This window comes from Gopherus evgoodei, chromosome 13 (assembly GCF_007399415.2).
Source record: "Gopherus evgoodei ecotype Sinaloan lineage chromosome 13, rGopEvg1_v1.p, whole genome shotgun sequence".
Taxonomy (NCBI): Eukaryota; Metazoa; Chordata; order Testudines; family Testudinidae; genus Gopherus; species Gopherus evgoodei.
In genome coordinates this window covers 3,847,768-3,866,924 of record NC_044334.1, presented here as the reverse complement: position 1 = coordinate 3,866,924, position 19,157 = coordinate 3,847,768, and the positions used below count along the sequence as shown (strand labels likewise).

At 48.1% G+C, this 19,157-nt stretch overlaps 2 protein-coding genes across 10 annotated transcripts in view; one reads left to right on the top strand and one right to left on the bottom strand.

The window, feature by feature from the left end:
- KCTD10 (potassium channel tetramerization domain containing 10) overlaps positions 1–10,483 on the bottom strand; it is a 53,977-nt gene extending 43,494 nt beyond the window's left edge. For all 4 annotated transcript variants that reach the window (XR_004002962.1, XM_030582625.1, XM_030582623.1 and 1 more), the window contains exons 1-3: positions 10,396–10,483; positions 6,466–6,679; positions 436–605 (exon numbers count right to left, since the gene is read on the bottom strand). Coding sequence is in view for 3 of the 4 variants with exons in the window: in XM_030582625.1 (XP_030438485.1) it covers positions 436–605; positions 6,466–6,679; positions 10,396–10,398 (387 nt within the window). In the remaining variant the exon portion in view is untranslated. The remainder of the gene's footprint in view (positions 1–435; positions 606–6,465; positions 6,680–10,395) is intronic.
- Positions 10,484–10,745: 262 nt separating this feature from the next.
- Positions 10,746–19,157, top strand: part of UBE3B (ubiquitin protein ligase E3B) — a 34,705-nt gene continuing 26,293 nt past the window's right edge. Inside the window, exons 1-11 of one of the 6 annotated variants that reach the window (XM_030582532.1) lie at positions 10,746–10,846; positions 11,945–12,054; positions 12,151–12,246; positions 13,229–13,398; positions 13,508–13,628; positions 14,733–14,792; positions 15,157–15,261; positions 15,361–15,457; positions 15,701–15,786; positions 17,566–17,648; positions 18,745–18,850. In XM_030582532.1, coding sequence (XP_030438392.1) covers positions 12,208–12,246; positions 13,229–13,398; positions 13,508–13,628; positions 14,733–14,792; positions 15,157–15,261; positions 15,361–15,457; positions 15,701–15,786; positions 17,566–17,648; positions 18,745–18,850 — 867 coding nt within the window. In that variant the 5' untranslated portion in view covers positions 10,746–10,846; positions 11,945–12,054; positions 12,151–12,207. Of the gene's footprint in view, positions 10,847–11,293; positions 12,055–12,150; positions 12,247–13,228; positions 13,399–13,507; positions 13,629–14,732; positions 14,793–15,156; positions 15,262–15,360; positions 15,458–15,700; positions 15,787–17,565; positions 17,649–18,744; positions 18,851–19,157 lie in introns of those variants that run through there. The other 5 variants (XM_030582534.1, XM_030582533.1, XM_030582536.1 and 2 more) reach the window with 5 other exon arrangements.

The window sequence follows — 19,157 nt, the reverse complement described above, 5'->3', positions numbered from 1 at the left end:
TGTTAGGGTCACAGAACAGGCCTGTAGAATCTTATACTGGTGATGAGCAAGCAGGAAAGAGTCCAGCTTGACAGTGGGATCCCAGGGTGTTCGTGGTGCTGGCAGTTTTAACTATCTTTATTTGTACGCTAATCGGATCTGATCTCTGACAAGTACATACACCTGGAACCCCATGATGCCATGTTTAAAGTTCACTAGACACAGAGAAAAGAATTATTTGTCCAGAAAAATACTTGATCTTTCCTAAGGCCTTACAGCCTTAACAATCCACATCAAACAAAGGAGCAGGGACTCATTTTTCACTGCTTCCTGCGGACAGGCAGGAAGTGGGATTAATCAGAGGAAATATTCGGAGGGCGTAAGGAAAGGCTGGCTGATGGAACAAGCTGGTGACCAGGCGTCTCACTAGCTCCATGCTAAAGACTGCACACCTACCTGTAGAGCTGCCTGGCACTCATCCACCAGACCCTGAACCAGGTAATACTTTGCCTCAGCCAGCAGTTCTTCAATCTCTCTCCGGCTCTCGGGAAGAGGCACGGCCCCATCACGCAGGTAATTTAATATTGTCCCAAAGTGTTTGCCACAGCGGTCGATCAGAATCCAGCCTGGGAGGGATAAAGCAGGGTACAGCTGAACAGTGGGAAGGGAAAGACTTAGGCAAAGAGTCCACCACCCTCCCTCTTTCCAACTCCAGCTGGCCAGAACATGGTGCAACACGCTGCAACTCTGTGCAGAGGAGCCTCTCCCCAGAACATTGCCTCATGCTGGTGCACCAAGCACATCCTGCTGAGAGGCTCCAGAATACCCCATCTCTCTGCTTGAGTTGGCAGCTGGAACAGCAGCAGGCTGTACTTCTACAGGGAATTCTCTGTGCGTCTGTATCTCCAACATTTCTTCAAGCGCGTGTGGTGGGAGGCGAAGGGAGGAAGCTCGCTGTATCTTTCAACTCCCAAGCCACTGACCATCAGTTAGCTGAAGTGGTAGCAAAACAAAATTCCCACGATCAAATTAAGCTGAGTTTTTCTCCCACCCCCCTTACGCCCCTGCAACTTCTTTTCCTGGAATCCTGTCTGCTCTGTTGGACGTGCTAGCATACTTCAACCCTTGACTGCCCCTGCTGCCCTCAAACACCCACCCCCACCAGGGCAGATTTTCTATAACTACAGCTAAGAGACAGCCAAATAGGGCAAAACCAAGGATTGCCAGGTAGCTAACTGGAGTCTAGCAGTATGTCTACACTGCACTAAGCCACTGGCGGCTGGCCCAGGGCAGCAGCTCAGCCTGATGGGGCTCAGATTGTGAGGCTGTAACATTGCAGTGGAGATGTTTGGGTTTCGGCTGGGGCCCAGGCTCTGAGATCCTGCGGGGAGGGTCCCTTAGCCCAAACATCTAAGGAAGCAATTTTATAGCCCCACAGTCCCGGCCTAAGTCAGCTGACCCAGGCCAGCCCTGGGTGTTTTACCCTGAGGGACCTACAGCCAGTCAAGGGCAGAGCCAGGGCCAGAACCCAGGAGTCCTACCTGTTACAATTGGCTCTCTCATGCCTCAGACCCCTTACTGTGCACAAACAAGAGAATGGTGAACCTAAGCAAAATCCCCATCACACTGGTATTTAATGGTTGTTCTGGGACAGACCACTCCTCCCCAGCATGCAGGAAAGACTGCTGTTGTTTTAAAGAACATTTATTTTCTCCCATCCCCTGCAGGACCCTGATGAAATGCATTCCCCTCCGCATCCCACACACTGGTACGGAAGGGGGGCTTGGGAGTGCTCGCCACTCCAGATGCTTTATCTTTTAAAAACAATGGCAGATTTGCATTGAAAATAATCCTGCTGCCCCCAAGCAGCATTCATGCAAGAAGGATGAGAAGGAAGCTAAGAGGTGAGTAAGACACAGATACTAGGGAGTTCAGCAGAATCTTTGCAAGTCCCATTTCATCTTCCTTATTCCCAACTGGCACTAAATGGGAACAGCAAATTGATTAGTAGATGAATGTTTTTAAAGTGCTTTGAAGATGTAATGCAAGTATGTGAGCAGTACGAGTGAGATCGTTCTACACGTCGTAGCCTTTCCTTTACGACACCACCTGCTAAAAGGCCCATTACTCACCAGTCCTGGACAGGGATACCAGAGAGAAAGGGACACAGAGCTTCAGCAGAATTTAGAATAGACTATACGGCACCCGTAATCTGAATAAATTGTTCATATTTCATCCCCATGCAGCAGCAGTCCATCTCCTGACGCAGACCAAAGGGCCCAGAAAGGCATTATGCAATGTCCAGCTCCAGTTTCCATAAACAGGCGGCCATTTTTATGGGCTTTGACTCAAGAATGTTCACAGGAAACGCTTGTGGGGAAGGACTCATATTTTAGACAAATAAGGGAAAAGTACGGTAAAGCATGTACCACATGGCTTGAATTAATGAAATTACTACTAAAACTCTGATTACTTGGTTAATTCTCCAGCCCCTGAGTTGAATGTAGGCCTTTCCTCCTGATGGCCTAATTAGCAAGAGATTCACTAGCATTCTACTCTGCACTTTTCTCAGTTTCCCCCCTTACACGGGGGTGCTGCATGGTTAGGACTGCAGCTTCAGAGGGCGTGGGAGGAATGTACTAGGAAGTTAGGGTGATTACACAGACCTGATTTACAGATGCTTGTTGCAAACTGACAAAGGAATCAAACTACGATTGTCCCAAATTACTGGGCATAGTACAACATATACAGGGGCCATGGCAGAAATGAGGACCACTGGCCACTCCGCTGTAAGGGGGAGAGGGCACAGCAAACGCCATCCTCCCAAAACCCGAGAGCTATCACAGACCAAATGGAGCCAGTGACTTGATTTATTGGAATTGCATAGGGGGGATGGTATAGGGAGAACAGATGCATTCTGGGCACAGGACTGGCAGTCAATAACTCCTCGGTTCTCATCCCAGCTGTGACACCCTCTCTGGACTTGGAAAAGTTAACTTCAGCTTTGGTTTCCCTAGCTGTAAACCTGTAGGAATGCTACCTTCCTAATGGCCCAGGCAGCTGTAGCAAGGATGAGAAAATGCTTTAAAGTGCAAAATAGTGCTGGATTGCTAAACACCACATTTAACAACTCCATCACTGTGACTTATAGGTGCTTTTGTTCTTACTAGTCAGCCGAAATGTGCTGCAAAAAGGAGAGATTTACCAGGAAAGTGAGCCCCACTGCCACCCCCGCAGCCTGGCTGCTGCAGAGCTAAGAAAGCACGTTTCATCTGTAGTCTGCAGTCTTATAAAGCTTTATTTTAATAATTGTTGTTTTACAAAATGTTTTGGGATCCACTAATCAGGCAGGAATAAATATCCTCAAGAACCATAAATAGACACAATGGGAAACATGGGAGTTGAACTTTTGTTACACAAAGAATTGAAGTGATGGCTCCCAAACACCAATACTAAAGCAAGCAGCTCCTTCTAGCCAAGTCTTAACAAATAACATCATATCTTGGCATTAGATTACTTGGGGGTCTTCATGCAGCTCTTGTTTAAAGCAGACTAATGAAATCTGGTCTCTCGTTAAAATCTAAAAACACATTTTAGAACAGCTGGGGAGACTAGGAATTCATGTTGCACAGAGAATTCCGGGGGCCTTTGTGGGAGACTAGTGTCTTTCCCCAACCTCTATCCTACTACTCCAGTAAGATGTAGATTTTGAAATATACAGGTTGCTTTAGCTTTCAGATTAAATCTGTACACTGAAAAGAATCTACATTGTAGCTATTTCTCCTCCAGGATGAGAAGATGTATATTATTTCTATTGTCAATTGGGGGAGGGGGTGTCATACTATGGTGACACAAGCCATATGATCATTTACTTAGAACAGGATTCTCAGTGTGAAATGCTCCACAAGTTTAAAAACTTTACTCTGTGATTTTCTCAAAGAATCTAGTTGCTTTTCCTGAAAAACACTTCCTATTTTGTGCCAGATTTTGGGTGTGACTGAAGAACACAGTATTTGAAGGCTTTGAGATAAGGGTAGTTTCCTTTAAACACCATGATGCTATTGTCCTGGTTTCCATTAATACTTCCAAGTAAAACCAGGCAGTGGAAGATAAAACATTATCCTCCTGCTGCAGTAGCTCTCATTTCAACGTGCAAGAAGTGCTAAAATCCCCCTGAAACACCAGCACAAACGGGCAAGTGAAGCATTCCTACCTACGAACTGTGACAGTCACAGCAAAGCAAACATGGTGTTTAACGGGGTCAGATCCAGATGGCCTTATACCCTTGGCAGTAGTACCTTCAACTTTTCCCTCCTGGAAGGGCACAGAATCTGTCCACACATAGAAAAGTGGATTTCCTATTTTAAGGACACATTGTAATAGCACTTGTACTGTATCGACCCAGAGCATTCTGGGTGAAGCTCTGAGACCATGCATTGGGCAGCGTTTGTTTAGTAGTGAGTGAACAGTGCAAAGGCATAGTTTTAATCACAGTTCTAACTCACTTGCTGTGTGGCCTTAGGTGAGTTATTTATCCATGTTACAGATGAGGAAACACAGAGAAGTTAAGGGGCTCTCCCTACTCCTAAGGATAGTGGGAGGATTAATGTTTGTCTAACACTATAAGCATTCTTCTGATTCAGTGCCACGGCTGAAATTCTGAAACCTCTGCAAAAGAACTAGGGTGATGAATTATGTTCAGTAGGTTGCATTCTAGTGCTGTCATTAAACGGGAAGTAAATGATGACTGAGTAGCTGGCACGTTTCCCTCTCGATCAGCACTGAACCAATGTTCCCCTGGCATTATGCGCTGTGACGCTGGATGTACAGAGTGTTAGATTAAATGTAACAGCCTATGGTTAGTAATGATCCCATGAGACTTTTTCAAAAGTAATCATGGCCAACTTGGATAATTATATTCTTGCTTACCTACCTATAATTCCCCCTGCATTTTCCATACAAGAGAGACTCTCTCTGCTTCCTACCCTAAACTGTTAGGTAGAGTAGTTGTGCGCTGTTACATAGCTGTTAATGTCCAGCTGCAGAGATCCCTGACTTTTTTGTGATGAGGAGACTGATCCTTTAAGAATTTAGAATTCTGTATAGTACTTGGATACTTGCAAAAGCCACTACAAAAACTGAACCAAACTCGACTATTTCGCCAATTGTTTAGAGACGGGATTCTAGCTAAAATGGTAATACTGAAATATTGAATTGTGCTGTATTTCTAACAGGCTGGCTGCGAATCCACTTCCTGCTCACAAGAAAACTGTCAGGAGGGCCTTATTTAAACCATAACTTATTTCTCCCCAGCGCTAGACACATAATAGATGAATTATGGCACTGAAAACTAAGTTCAGTTGCTCCAGTTGAGGAGCAGTATATAACCCATCCTCAAGACAAGTTCAAACATTCAATACGCTAACAAGCTAATCAACAGAAAAGAGAGTTTTTAACCTCTAAGATCAGTCTACTAATGAACTATTGTTAAAGACAATGTGTGTATAAATCTGCAAATATGGCAGCTGTCAGATAATGGGCAAAATGCCAAAACACAAATAGAAAGCTGTGCCTGGAATTAAAGTCAGTGGTACTCCCACACGGTGGGAATGTTGATATTTAACTGGGCTAAAAGTTTTGAACAGCCCTCAGATGATGAAACTTCTCTTGCATCTTCACACGATTAGTACATGTAAAAAGATCAAGTTTTCTCCCATTACATTCTGAATTATCCCTTTGCAGATGGACTTGACTAAAGAGATCCATTTGCTAGCTGCTTTTACAGGTTTGTAGCTTTTTGCTTGTCTCATATATGTCCTAGTAAATGACTAACATCACAATTATTCAGATGCAAGAAATTCATAAATAGGTGTCAGTAACCTCAGTACAGGCGGCTTCTTTACATTTCATAACTGGTTTGTTTTCTAGAATTTAACAATATGTAACCTCACATGAAAAATGAAGTTACAGCCCCTTTCATCCAAGGATCCCCAAGGCACTTAATACACTAAGGCTCAAAACCCTCATAAGGTAAGTTTTAGTTCTATATTACAGACCGAGAAATCAAACAAGTCAATTAACCTTTCAGCCTCAAGGTCAAAAAGCAGGTTCTGACTCCTAAGCCTTGTGTTAGCTATGCCACTCAGTTCCTCTAACAGAGTACTTTTCATCTCAGTGTTTCAGAAGGAAGCAAAGTTTATTCAACTAGGTCTGACCGGAGCCTTTGACTTTACCGTAATCTAACGAGAGGAGGGTCATGACTTCAGAGACATAAGATTCAAATATTTCCAGTTTCATGGCTTCTCTCAGCTGTATAGTTTGCTAGCTATAGTAACAAAACAACAACAAATGCCTTAGAGAAGCCTGGGGCTAGGATAAGCTTGTTCACTACAACGGTCAGTTTTCTAATATGTTGATCAATCTTGACTGAAGGGTTATTTTTTCCCTGCCATGAGTCTCTAAGTGATGTGAACAGTGTCTCTTTACCTTCACTGTCGGTGAGAACCTCCATGCGGCCGCTGAACATGGCCTTAAGCATGGTGTCCTGCTTGGTCAGGGTCTGCATTGTGGTGTAGTAGAGGGCTCCACCAATATTCAGTTTGACATACTTGGAGCTCGGGCTGGTCCCTTTGAAGGAGGTGGTGCGAGTCGCAGCTGCCGGCACTGCTGAGCTCACCACGCTTTCTCCTGACATCTCTTCCTGAAAACAAAGGAGGTTGCCAATTAGGCCTGCTTCTGCACTGCGTACCACACAATGGACTGCTCCCTTGTAACATTTTATGTAGGTAATACTAATCCCCTGCTGTTCTATCGCCCCAGCGGGGAAACTCACAGTGCCTCCCGATAGCCTGTCAGGCTTATCTCCATTTTGCAGCTGGTGGAACCTAGGTGAAATGTTTTGCCCAAACTCACAACATGAGAGGGGCAGAGCTGGAAATAAAGCCAGGAGGTTTGGCTCCCACTCCCCTGCCCTACACCCTCCCATTGAATGAAAACTGCTTCTCCTAGGCCTGTCTCTGTAATAAAATATGAAAAACTCTAAGGAACGGTTTCAGGACTTTTTACTAGAGACCTGCCCTGTAAGTAGTTTAATGCCATGTTGACCAGTTTCCTGCAGCTATGGCAAACAGAGCAAAGTTAAGCTAAACTGAAATCCAGAGCATTGCCTATTAGCATTCACTCTGACTGTCCAATGCTTAACTTTTTTTTTTTTTTTTTAAACTCAGCAGGTTACTTCCCCTTTCTGAACTAACTTCAAGTTTACAATGGCTTTGTACCCAATGGAAGCATTTAAAGCCAACATTTTTTTCACACTAAACAGCTCCTCTCAATTCATAGCACCACAGACAATCTTGTGCATGGAAGATTCTGGACTTTCATGCTATTTCACTATAAACAATTTCAGCTGATCTGAATTCACTATACATGGGTTCCACTTTCCATAGTGGGTGTTATTTCAGTCTCAACTCCTCCTCTTTGCTACCTTTAAATATTTTACTTAAAGTCACAAAGAAACCCTGCATACAATCTCCTGAGGGTTAGACAAGCCAACTAAAGAATGTAAATACACTAAACCAGTGCAGAGTTTTGTGAACTCTGGGCAGCATTTTACAACCGTAAGTTATCTACTGTGGCTAAACTGAGTAGAAGGATGAAAAAGTGCATTCATCTCTCCACCTCAAAACTCACACGATTTAAGTTCTTCTGAGAAGTGGCTTAGTTCTGGCATCATCTGGCATTTGAGTACATTCACAGCCATATAGGGAGTCAGACTGGATGATCCATAAAACTATTACAAATCTCACTAGCTGTGGTTTCAGAAAGAAAAAAATCTTTAGTAAGTGAATTTAGTGCTCCTGAAATGGAGAGTGTGTGTGCCTTTGTGACTGCAGCCTTCCCATCTCCCTACACTCACAGTGCTTTCAATGCAGTTAGGACAGAGTGTAATCTCTTACTATTCTTGCCTTGAGATTTTCCACACACTGTTCCATTGAACCTGGACAGAGGCTATCCGGCAGCTCAGCAGGGCACTAGGGGACCATTATGCATAGCAAGGTGTGTCCTTGCTACTGTTAGCAGAGGAGAGAGGCGGGGCCGGCAGAGACACACCCCGCCCCCCCAGCTAGAGTGACAGTAACAATAGACCCAGTCCCTGTACTGCACTGCCCACCTCCGCCCCAGCTTGCAGAGGTGACCTCCCCCCCTTACAGACTCATAGGGCTTGTCTACATCAGAAAGTTGCAGCGCTGGTGAGGGAGTTACAGCGCTGCAACTTTGAAGGTGTACACATCTGCAGGGCACCACCAGCGCTGCAACTCCCTGTTTGCAGCGCTGGCCGTACTCCCGTTTTGTCTCGGGTGTAGAGGATCCAGCGCTGGTGATCCAGCGCTGGTAATCCAATGTAGACACTTACCAGCGCCTTTCTTGACCTCCGTGGAAGGAGGAAGCCTCTGGTAATCAAGCTGGTTTCCTTTCCCGGTTTGCTCTCTCGGTCCCGGAGCCACCCAGCAAACCGCAGGGAAGGAGACCTGCTTGCTCGGGGTTCCGGGACCGAGAGAGCAAACCGGGAAAGGAGACCAGCTTCGCCGCGGTTTGCTCTCGCATTCCCGGAGCCACCCAGCAAACCGCAGGGAAGGAGACCTGCTTGCTCGGGGTTCCGGGACCGAGAGAGCAAACCGGGAACGCCGCGGTTTGCTCTCTCGGTCCCGGAGCCACCCAGCAAACCGCAGGGAAGGAGACCTGCTTGCTCGGGGTTCCGGGACCGAGAGAGCAAACCGCGGCGAAGCTGGTTTCCTTTCCCGGTTTGCTCTCTCGGTCCCGGAACCCCGAGCAAGCAGGTCTCCTTCCCTGCGGTTTGCTGGCTGGCTCCGGGACCGAGAGAGCAAACCGCGGCGTTCCCGGTTTGCTCTCTCGGTCCCGGAACCCCGAGCAAGCAGGTCTCCTTCCCTGCGGTTTGCTGGGTGGCTCCGGGACCGAGAGAGCAAACCGCGGCGTTCCCGGTTTGCTCTCTCGGTCCCGGAACCCCGAGCAAGCAGGTCTCCTTCCCTGCGGTTTGCTGGGTGGCTCCGGGACCGAGAGAGCAAACCGCGGCGAAGCTGGTTTCCTTTCCCGGTTTGCTCTCTCGTCCCGGAACCCCCCTTGAAGCCGCCCAACAGCGCTGCAGTGTGGCCACATCTAACACCACTTGCAGCGCTGGTTGCTGTAAGTGTGGCCACTCTGCAGCGCTGGCCCTATACAGCTGTACTAATACAGCTGTAACAACCAGCGCTGCAAAATTTTAGATGTAGACATGGCCATAGACTCCAGCACTGGAAGGGATCTCGAGAGGTAATCGAGTCCAGTCCCCTGCCCTCATGGCAGGACCAAATACTGTCTAGACCATCCCTAATAGACATTTATCTAACCTACTCAAATATCTCCAGAGATGGAGATTCCACAACTTCCCTAGGCAATCTATTCCAGTGTTTAACTACCCTGACAGTTAGGAACTTTTTCCTAATGTCCAACCTAAATCTCCCTTGCTGGAGTTTAAGCCCATTGCTTCTTGTTCTATCATTGGAGGCTAAGGTGAACAAGTTTTCTCCCTCCTCCTGATGACACCCTTTTAGATACCTGAAAACTGCTATCATGTCCCCTCTCAGTCTTCTCTTTTCCAAACTAAACAAACCCAATTCCTTCAGCCTTCCTTCATCGGTCATGTTCTCTAGACCTTTAATCATTCTTGCTGCTCTTCTCTGGACCCTCTCCAATTTCCCTAGTCCTTGCCCCCCACCCCCGACCTCCCCCTGGGCCTCGTCCTCCCCCCCGCAGCCCGTCCCCCATCCCCGACCCCCCACCGCAGCCCGCCCCCCGTCCCTGTCCCCCCCACCACAGCCCGTCCCCCCGGGCCTGGCGCCCCCCCCACCGCAGCCCGTCCCCCGTCCCTCGCGCCCCCCCCTCACCGCAGCCCGTCCCCCCGGGCCTCTCGCGCCCCCCCCACCGCAGCCCGTCCCCCCGGGCCTCTCGCGCCCCCCCCACCGCAGCCCGTCCCCCCGGGCCTCGCGCCCCCGCAGCCCGTCCCCCCGGGCCTCGCGCCCCCCCCCACCGCAGCCCGTCCCCCCGGGCCTCGCCCCCCCCCCCGCAGCCCGTCCCCCGCCCCCCCCGGGCCTCGCGTCCCCCGCCCCCCTGGGCCTCGCGCCCCCCCCCGCAGCCCGTCCCCCCGGGCCTCGTGCCCCCGCAGCCCGTCCCCCCGGGCCTCGCGCCCCCCCCACCGCAGCCCGTCCCCCGCCCCCCTGGGCCTCGCCCCCCCCCACCGCAGCCCGGCCCACGCGCCCCCCCGGGCCTCGCGCCCCCCCCCACCGCAGCCCGGCCCCCCGGGGGCAGGGACTGCGCCGACTAGTGTCCGACCCCGCGCGGAGACCCGGCCCCGGCGCTCACCATGAAAAGCCCAAGCGAGTCCCCGAGGCAGCTCCGCGGAGAAACCGGAAGCACCCGGGGCGGGGGAACTTCCGCCCCTCACTGCGGCCTATTTTCCGTCCCAGGATCACCTCACTTCCGCCCCGCAGAGCGTTCCACCCAAACCCGTCCGATGTCCCCTCAGTGCTCGCAAAGCGCCGGGCCCGCGGGCCCGCCCGTCCCCCTCGGCCTGCCTGCTGGGGCTCGGGAGGCGGCGTGCCCGTGTGCAAACGGCTGGCGGACTCCCGGCGCCCCCGGGAGCGGCTAGCGGGGCCCCTGGCTGAGCCGGGCCTGCGTTCCCGGGCGGGGGGCTAAGCGCGGCGCACACACGGCGCTCGGCTGCTGTCCCGGCCTGGGACTCGGCGGGGGTGGTGCTGCTCCCCCCCCCCCCGGCGTTCGCGGAGGCGGCCCCGGCTGCGCTGGGGGCGGGCATGTGAGGCGGCTGCTCGCCGGGCTGGGGAGGGGTCTGGGGGGCCCTGGCCTAGGGTGCAGCGGCTGTCGGACAGTGCGGGGGGGAGTCCCGCGGGATGCCGGGGGCCGGGGGGAGGCGGTGCTCTGGGGGGTCCCGGGGTGGGGGGCAGGTGGTGCGCTGGGGGGTCCCGGGGTGGGGGGCAGGTGGTGAGCTGGGGGATCCCGGTGGGGAAGGGGTGTGCTGGGGGATCCCGGGGGCGGGGGGAGAGGTGGTGCGCTGGGGGATCCCGGGGTGGGGGGAAGGGAGAGGCAGTGTGTGCTGGGGACCCCGGGGGTGGGGGGGAAGGGGTGCGCTGGGGGACCCCGGGGGCACGGGGGGTGCGCTGGGGGATCCCGGTGGGGAAGGCGGTGCTCTGGGGGATCCCGGGGGCGGGGGGGGGGGAAGGCGATGTGCTGGGGGTTTCTGGGAGTGGTGTGTTGGGGGATCCCGGGGGGTGTTGGGGAAAGTGGTGTTCTGGGACTGGTATGTTCTGCAGGATCCTGGGAGGGAAAGGAGTGTGCTGGGGGATGGCGGAGGAGGGAGGGTTGACCTGGTCTGGGCAGTTCTGTTGGGTGATCTGGTGCTGGGGGATCCGGTGAGCAGGGTGACCTGGTGCTGGGCGAAAGAGGTGACCTGGGGGTAGAGTTGTAACATTTGGGTGGAAGCTATGTTTGGAGGCAGGGAGGTACCTTGTGTGTTGGAGCATATGTGAGTAGAGAATCTGGGGGTACTTGATGCTAAGGGGTGAGCAGAACATGAGGGGTCAAAAGCTGGTGTTTGGGAGGAGGGGTGCTTGATTCTGTGTGACGTATTCTCTTAGCTGGAAACTCTGTTAAAAGGATTGTTAAACTGAGGTCGCTGGGTAGCCAGATATGGTGATAGGTGGATTAGATGTATACAGGGAGATTTAGTGAAAGAAATTAGTTAATATTCATAATAATCTTAATCCTGGTGTTTTGTTCTTGTTATGGTATTTGTCAAGCTTTGCTATGAAATGTAATGATGAGGAAATTCTGGTAGAAGAGTTTTACATGAGATATATAAACCTTTTTTTTTTTTTTTTTTACTTTCTCGAAGCAGGTTTGAGGCATATCACTTGCAGCAGGTGGACCAAAACCCTGATGCACCTTTCTGTGTTTTGAGGTTTGTCCAACATTTGTCTCTGTGTGGCTGCTGGGTGATTTGGGTAGGTGAGTACAGCCAAAGACATATAGAACAACAAATGAAATTAATAGACGATCCCCATCCCACCCCCAGATCTAGAATTGATTGGTTTATCTCTACAGAAACAAAGGGAGACTCTATCTGAAGTCAGAGCAGATGTGGATCATGTTTGTATATGGATGAGTATCAGTATTTCATCTGCAGAAGCAAATCCTCAGGTGAGTTTTGTGTGAAGTTTTTATAAAAATTATTTGCCTTTAATATTCACACTGTAGAAATGTATTCATCTGAGCTTTGAAGGCTCTGGGGCTGTGATTGTTGCTTCATAAATATTGAAACTGTCTCTAAATATTTACCAAACAATTCACCTGTTAGAGGTGCAATAGAGTGGGCCAGTCTAGATGACTTAGGGGCAGAGCAGCGTGCTATCACATTGAGGAAGCTGAGTTCAAGACCAGTTTCAGCCTCTTTCTTCCATGGCTGGGAGCATAGTGACCTCATCCCCACCAGAAGTGGCTTTCTGGAAGGACTAGCCTCCAGCCTTCCCTCACTAGAGGGACAGGTCAGAAGTTTCCTACAAAGACAGATGCTGTATAGTCCCTATTTACCAAAGGGGACATTGGGAGTTTCCCAACATGCTTGACAGCTGTTTCATGGTCTAAACTGGGGTGATTCCACTTGGATAAACTGGGCCCTTCATCACCTCCTTTATTTCAGACAGTTCTGTTGTTATCCACCCTTGTTCCCCTGCCCTTCAGAATTTTCTATAGACACTAATTAAAGTTGATGTGAGAACATGACGAGCTGATGGGGATGAGGTGGAGGTTTGAAAGTAGAAGAGGCAAATGTGCTGGCTGATGGGGGTTCTGGTACCAGACCTGTTCTTATTTTCTGCTTAACTGTGCTGCTGACACATTGTGCTTTTGGCGCCCTTGTGTATGTTGTACTTTGGCTCCCCATCTCATGCTGTGTGTTCTGTGGACATCTCATTTCCTCTGTCTGAAGGTGGACACAGCCTGTCCAAACCAACCAAAGCAGGTCTCTTGGAGCGATGCAGGGAATTGTCCTTCCATGCACACCTGCCCTGGGGCTATAGGTTGTGTCCATATCACTCCCAGCTCCCTAAACACACTTGCTGCATGTATTCTAACATCCACGTAACTCCTTCCTTTCCCTTCCCCAATCTCATCTTTGTGGAAGGTTACAAAAATGTTCGGTACAGCACAGTCATCCAAAGCTCAGTTCCTCGATAAAGCGCGTCAGGCCCGTGAGGAGCGGAGAGAGCTGAAAGAGAGAGAGAGAGCTGCCATTCAGATCCAAGCCCTTATCAGGAGGTTTCTTTGTCGATGCTGGCTGCAGAGGGAGATCAGGTGTGTGAAATTCCACCCCCGGGGCTTTGTTGCTTGTTGTGAACTGAGCTCTTTCTGTAGACTACTGGCTTTTTAAAATGCTCAACATTTGATTCCTCCTCCTTCCCAGGAGAGAAGTGGAGGATTTCTTTGAAATAAATGAATCTGCTTCCAGTAAAAGAAGTGCACTTTCCATCTTCAAAATTTCCAGGAAACTGCTGTTTGTTTTCACAATTAAAGAGGACAAAGAGGTAATGCTGCTGCTCTGACACATTTCCCCCCTCAGATTAAAAATGTATAATGTATTCTATATGTTTGATATGTATGAGTTGTTACTTGGCTTGTCAAATGGGTTGTTACAACATAGAGGGTTCAGAGAGTGTCCTGCGGCTCCTTTTGTCTTGTAATGCCATGGTGAGGACAGTGGGGAGGCAGCAGGACTGAGAGCCGAGAACTCCTGAGTTCTAATCCTGGCTGTGACACCCAATGGGCCAGCTAAGCTCCGGTGTAAAGCACCACCACACTCAAGCCAGAGGGTTTTGTGTGTTCCTAGGTCTCTGGTTAGGGGCAACACTCAAATAAGAACCCGAGTTAACTTTGCAGTGAAGACAAAGCCCTAATAGCCCAGCCTCCGTTTTTCCATCTGTAAAATTGAGATAATATTAATACTTGCCTCCCAGGGGAGTTGTGAAGACTGGTCAGGGAGAAAGCACTCTAAGGATGAGTGGCCATATTAAGTTGTATTAAATCTGTTTGGCTGCATGTTGTTCCCAGTTGCCTCTTTCCCAAGCAATTTCTGTTCTGTAGGAGAAATACAAGTGCATCAAATGTTGTTGTTGTTCTACATTTATCTGATTTTAAATGTATACTTAGTGTGACATACAGTTCCCCGAACTCTGGCCATGTTCTCTCTCCTCCCCCATCAACCCTTGGTGCCACAGTGTTGGTTGGCCTCTGTGTTACTGTAACTAATTACCTCACTGAAGTGTCACCCCAGGAGTAAACTGATTCTTTCTCAGGCCAAGGAGTAATCTGGATTCTTTTCCATTCTGCTTCCTGAGAATCTTGGGAGTGATGTCATAGAGCCTAGAGTGGTTTGAAGTTTCACTGTGTAACTTGCAAGCAAGGCAAATGTTGTCAAACTCAATCTGTAATGTAAAAGGGAGCAATTATATATATCAATGGGTTTTTCTTTCCTCTTAGGACACCGGTATTAGCCACTGCCAGAGACAAGATGCTGGTCTCAGTGGGGAAGGCCTTTGCTTCCTGTAATCTGCCATTTTTAACAGTTTTTCCCAAGTAACTGACTGTACTTGTGGGGAAGTGCAGTAACATGTCTCTCTCTTTCTTTACAGAGCTTTGAAAGGTTGTGTCGCTGTATCCTGAGTAGTATGGATGTTGAGAATGAGCCCAAGGTCAGCAGGTCAACTTTGTTAGGGGGATTTAGGTTTATTTTTTTAAAAGTTCACTAATCTGAAATATCAAGAATGAGACACACTCAGGTGTCACTTACATTCCATGGTGGATTGTTTTATATGTTGATAAACCCTATAGAAAAACACAGGAAAGCTACATGGGCTCATAAGATCAAAGGGCATTTCCTGCATGGTACGTTTTACAATTCACCTAGTTATTACACGGGTGGGGCAATTCTGGTCCAGTGCTGGGATCTGCGTGGCCTGTGGAAGCAGTTTTATTACACCACCTCTTGGCTTGTTTGCTGGATAAGCAACAGAGCAGAAAAAGGTACCACAAATTTCTTCTGTTCTTTGCCTGTAGGTGTGGTATGTGTCATTAGCACTTTCTAAGGATCTTACACTCTTGTGGATCAAACAGATCAAGGACATCTTGTGGTTTTGCTGTGAGTTTCTCAAACAGCTTAAGGTAAAAATCTTTCCTTGGTTTTAGCTCTGTGTGTCTTGTGGTTTCACACTTTAGTGTTGTAGCCTTGGTTTATTAATGTTGATGTTCTTGTTATTCCAGCCTGACATCCTACAAGACTCTAAACTGGTCAATTTGCACCTCACGATGCTTGTTACCTTCACAGACACTTCCACGTGGAAAATACTTCGGGGAAAAGGTCTGTGTGGCTCTTTCCAAAACCCTGTTGTAGCCACCCATCCAGACCTTTCTTCTCTCTCTTTGTTTTAAAGTCTTCCGGCTTGGGCTGCAGAAAGAGAATATTTTTCTTCTCTTGTATGCACTGCCAAGCTGTATGATTATGACAACAGAAGTTTGTCATAATTTACAGTGTCTGACTACAGTTCATATAGATTATTTGACACACAAATAATTCTCAGAAATGTCATTATTTTGTCCTCAGGAGAAACCCTGCGACCTGCCATGAACCACATCTGTGCAAATATCATGGGACATCTCAATCAGAAGGGATTTTATTCTGTGCTGCAGGTTTGTTCGTGATTATAATAGTTGATATGCTTTGCAAACCCTGCAGTGTTTTCTGCCTTAACTAAGGTCTAAGATTCTCTGGACATGTTGTTTCATGTTTGGGTTGGATATGTATTGGCAGCGATTCTCTCTGAGAATACTTTGCTTATGGTCGGTGTGACGTTCCCATCTGGTGTTATTTGGACCGGTGATCTGCTAGGTCACTCCAATACTTGACTCTGGGAGCCAGCCTTACCCTGCTCTGCTGTGAGAACCCCCACTCCTGGGCTGTTCATGAACAGCCTCTGGCATGTAAGCTGCTCCCAGCTTCTTGCAACCAAATTACACTAGCCAATATCTCTGGTCCCAGACACAGCCCTAGGAACCTCCGTCTTGTAGTGTCCAGTTATGCCCGCTGGATGCTGCATGCTTGTATTAGTCAATTTAAGAAAGAAATTGATATGTACCAGGCTTGTTATCGCAGGGGAGCCTCTGACATGCTTCAAACCAAACACACTGCTTCAGGCAGAATAAACAAACAGATTTATTAACTATTAAGAGAGATTTTAAGTGATTATAAATCAAAACATAACAAGTCAGATTTGGTCAAACGAAATAGAAGAAGATGCATTCTAAGCTGATCTTAACACTTTCAGTGCCCTTACAAACTTAGATGCTTCTCACCACAGGCTGCCTGGTTGCTCTTCAGCCAGGCTCTCCTCTTTGATCAGCGCTTAGGTTGCTTGGTGTGTATCTGTAGATGGAGGTGGAAGAGAGAGGAAGAGCATGGCAAATGTCTCTCCCTTTTATCATGTCCTTTCTTCCCTCTTGGCTTTGCCTTCCCCCGCCCTCAGAGTCAGGTGAGCATTACCTCATCGCCGTTCCAAACTGACCAAAGGAAGGGGGGTAACTCCCCCGAGAGTCTAACAGAATCTTTTGTTGCTGCCTAGGCCAGCGTCCTTTGTTCCTGTGAGACTGGGCTGGGTTTGTCCCATACCTGCCCTGATTAGGTGTGAACTGCCTCTCTGCTCTTGGAGAGTTTTTGCCTGGCCTTATTTTAAGCTGTGAGGATACATTTTCAGCCTCATAGCTACATACATGAAATTATAACCTATAGCCTTACTGTAACAACAATGCTCAATGCATCATGAGCCTTCTGAAGACGGCTGACACGACAAACTTTGCATTGGATGCCACACAGTCATTTTACAAGGATGAACATGGGGGTTCTGGGTGTTCCGCCAAGGTACAGAGCATCACAGTTGGTAAACCCAAAAAACTCACCCTCCTCTCCTTTCCATGAGCAATATTTAATCTAACTACCATTTCATCATCTCATTAGGAGATGGAAGGCAGCAGTGCAGTGCAGTTGGTTAAAATATATAACTAGGAGTCAGGAGTCTTGAATTCTGTTCCCAGCCCTGCCATTGAATTTGTGTGTGATTTTAGGCAGGTTTCTTCACCGTTCCTGCCTCACTTTTTTCCATCTGTAAAATGGGGGTGTCCATCTTTCACAGGGTTGTTGCAAGGCTTGTTTATGGATTATAAAGGGCTTTGAGACCCTCTGAAGAAAAGTCTTATAAAAATAGCAAGTGTGATCACAGTATACCTCTTTGAATGCAGTTTCTCTGTGCTGCCAGTACATGGAACAGAAACGCTGTGATCCAGGCCAGTGGCTTGTAACAACCACATTAAAGCAACACTCTCTCTAATTTCTTTTTATATCTCTTGAAAGTGACTGTGTCCTTCAAGAACACAGCTGGATTCTTTCTCTAACAAGAGTTGCCATTTTCTTTTCAGATTTTGTTAACAAATGGCTTGGCAAGATCCAGACCATCCCTGTCCAAAGGCACTTTAACTGCAGTCTTTTCTCTTGCATTGCGGTAAGGCAGCAAAAGCCGCTTGAGGTGATATGTAGCCAAAGCTGCTTTCAGTGTCTGTCTGAAGACCTCTTGCCCTGCCAGTTTCTCATTGTGTTTCTCTCTTTGTATCTGTCTGTGAGTTTGTATTAGTGCGTGTATTAGTATTAGTGCATGATGCTAATTTAGGTGGAGAGCTTGATTTTTTTTCTACTCTGTACCCCTAAAATCAAGTGTTTATAAATCAGCTGTGAAGATCAGTTGTGTGGTTAACCTTGGAATGCTGTATGTCTGTGTGTTGGGTAAATAGTCTGAAGGAACGGGCCTTCTTTCTGCAAGTGTGATTCGCATCTCACAATGAACTGCCAGTGTGCCTTTAAGGACATAGTTATGGATGCATGTCAGGTAGAGGTGCAGATGATCAGATCTGTGCTCGCAGTTCAATTTGCATGTGTAAATTGTGTCTCCAAAGAGGGACTAGCTAGAAACACCCCCCTATGTTTCAAAATAAAGTCCAGGCACAATCCAAACTCAGATCTGCAAAGCCCAGATCTCTTCACAGGAAATTCACTTGGTGTCAGACCACAGTGCCCAAGTAGCATCCCTAAAGACTTTCATGAGCGAACTCTTAACTGGTTTCCTTCCGTAAGTGTCACTTTTGGGATCATGGGACAGGCTCAGATCTGATTTTCTGATGATCATTCCAGCAAGAGTAGAGTGATTTCTCACCCTGCCCCAGACTCAAACTGGTTTTGAATCAGTCACTTAAGCTTTGCCTGGGTAAATGGGAACTACTTATTTATCTACTTCACAGGAGTGTTGTGAGGTTTAATCTAGTTAGCGTTTATGGAGCTCTTTAGAGACATGGGAGGTGCTGTGTATTATGGAATAAGACTCCATGTTGCCTCCTGCCTCTGGCTTTCTTTGATTCCCTGGGGTCATGATGGATGTTGTTAAATCGCCATGATAGCAGAAGGCATAGGGGGCTGATTCTTTTTAAACTGACCTCTGTAATGAGAACAGAAGCAGCAGCCAGTTCTGAAACTCTCCGATAGAAAGGCTGCATTTCTTAGGAAACACAAAGTGTGAGATTTGACGTATTTTTTTTCTCTCTCTTCAGCCCTGTGATTGCTGCTCAGTTTTCTGACAATCTCTTGAGATCATTCCTGATCCATATCATGTCAGTGCCTGCTATTGTGACTCACCTTGCTACACTAACACCTGAGGTACGTGGGCTACTCCATCACAGAATCCTGAGCCCTTTGGCATATCAAATATGCTGTAATTAGTCATCAGCGACTCTACAGTTACAAATAATGGCAAGTAAAAAGTTGGATCAGCCTCTTAAAAGTTGACAGTAAAATGTAATCCTTTTCTAATGGAAACACGTGTTCCTCCCCCATCCTTCATAGCATGGGTTTCTAATGCTGTGGAAGCTGACTTAATTGTTTCATGCCTCAGTTTCCCCATTTGTAAAATATCTTTTTGTGTGTATACCATGTACTCTTCGGGACAGAAACTCTTACAGAGTGC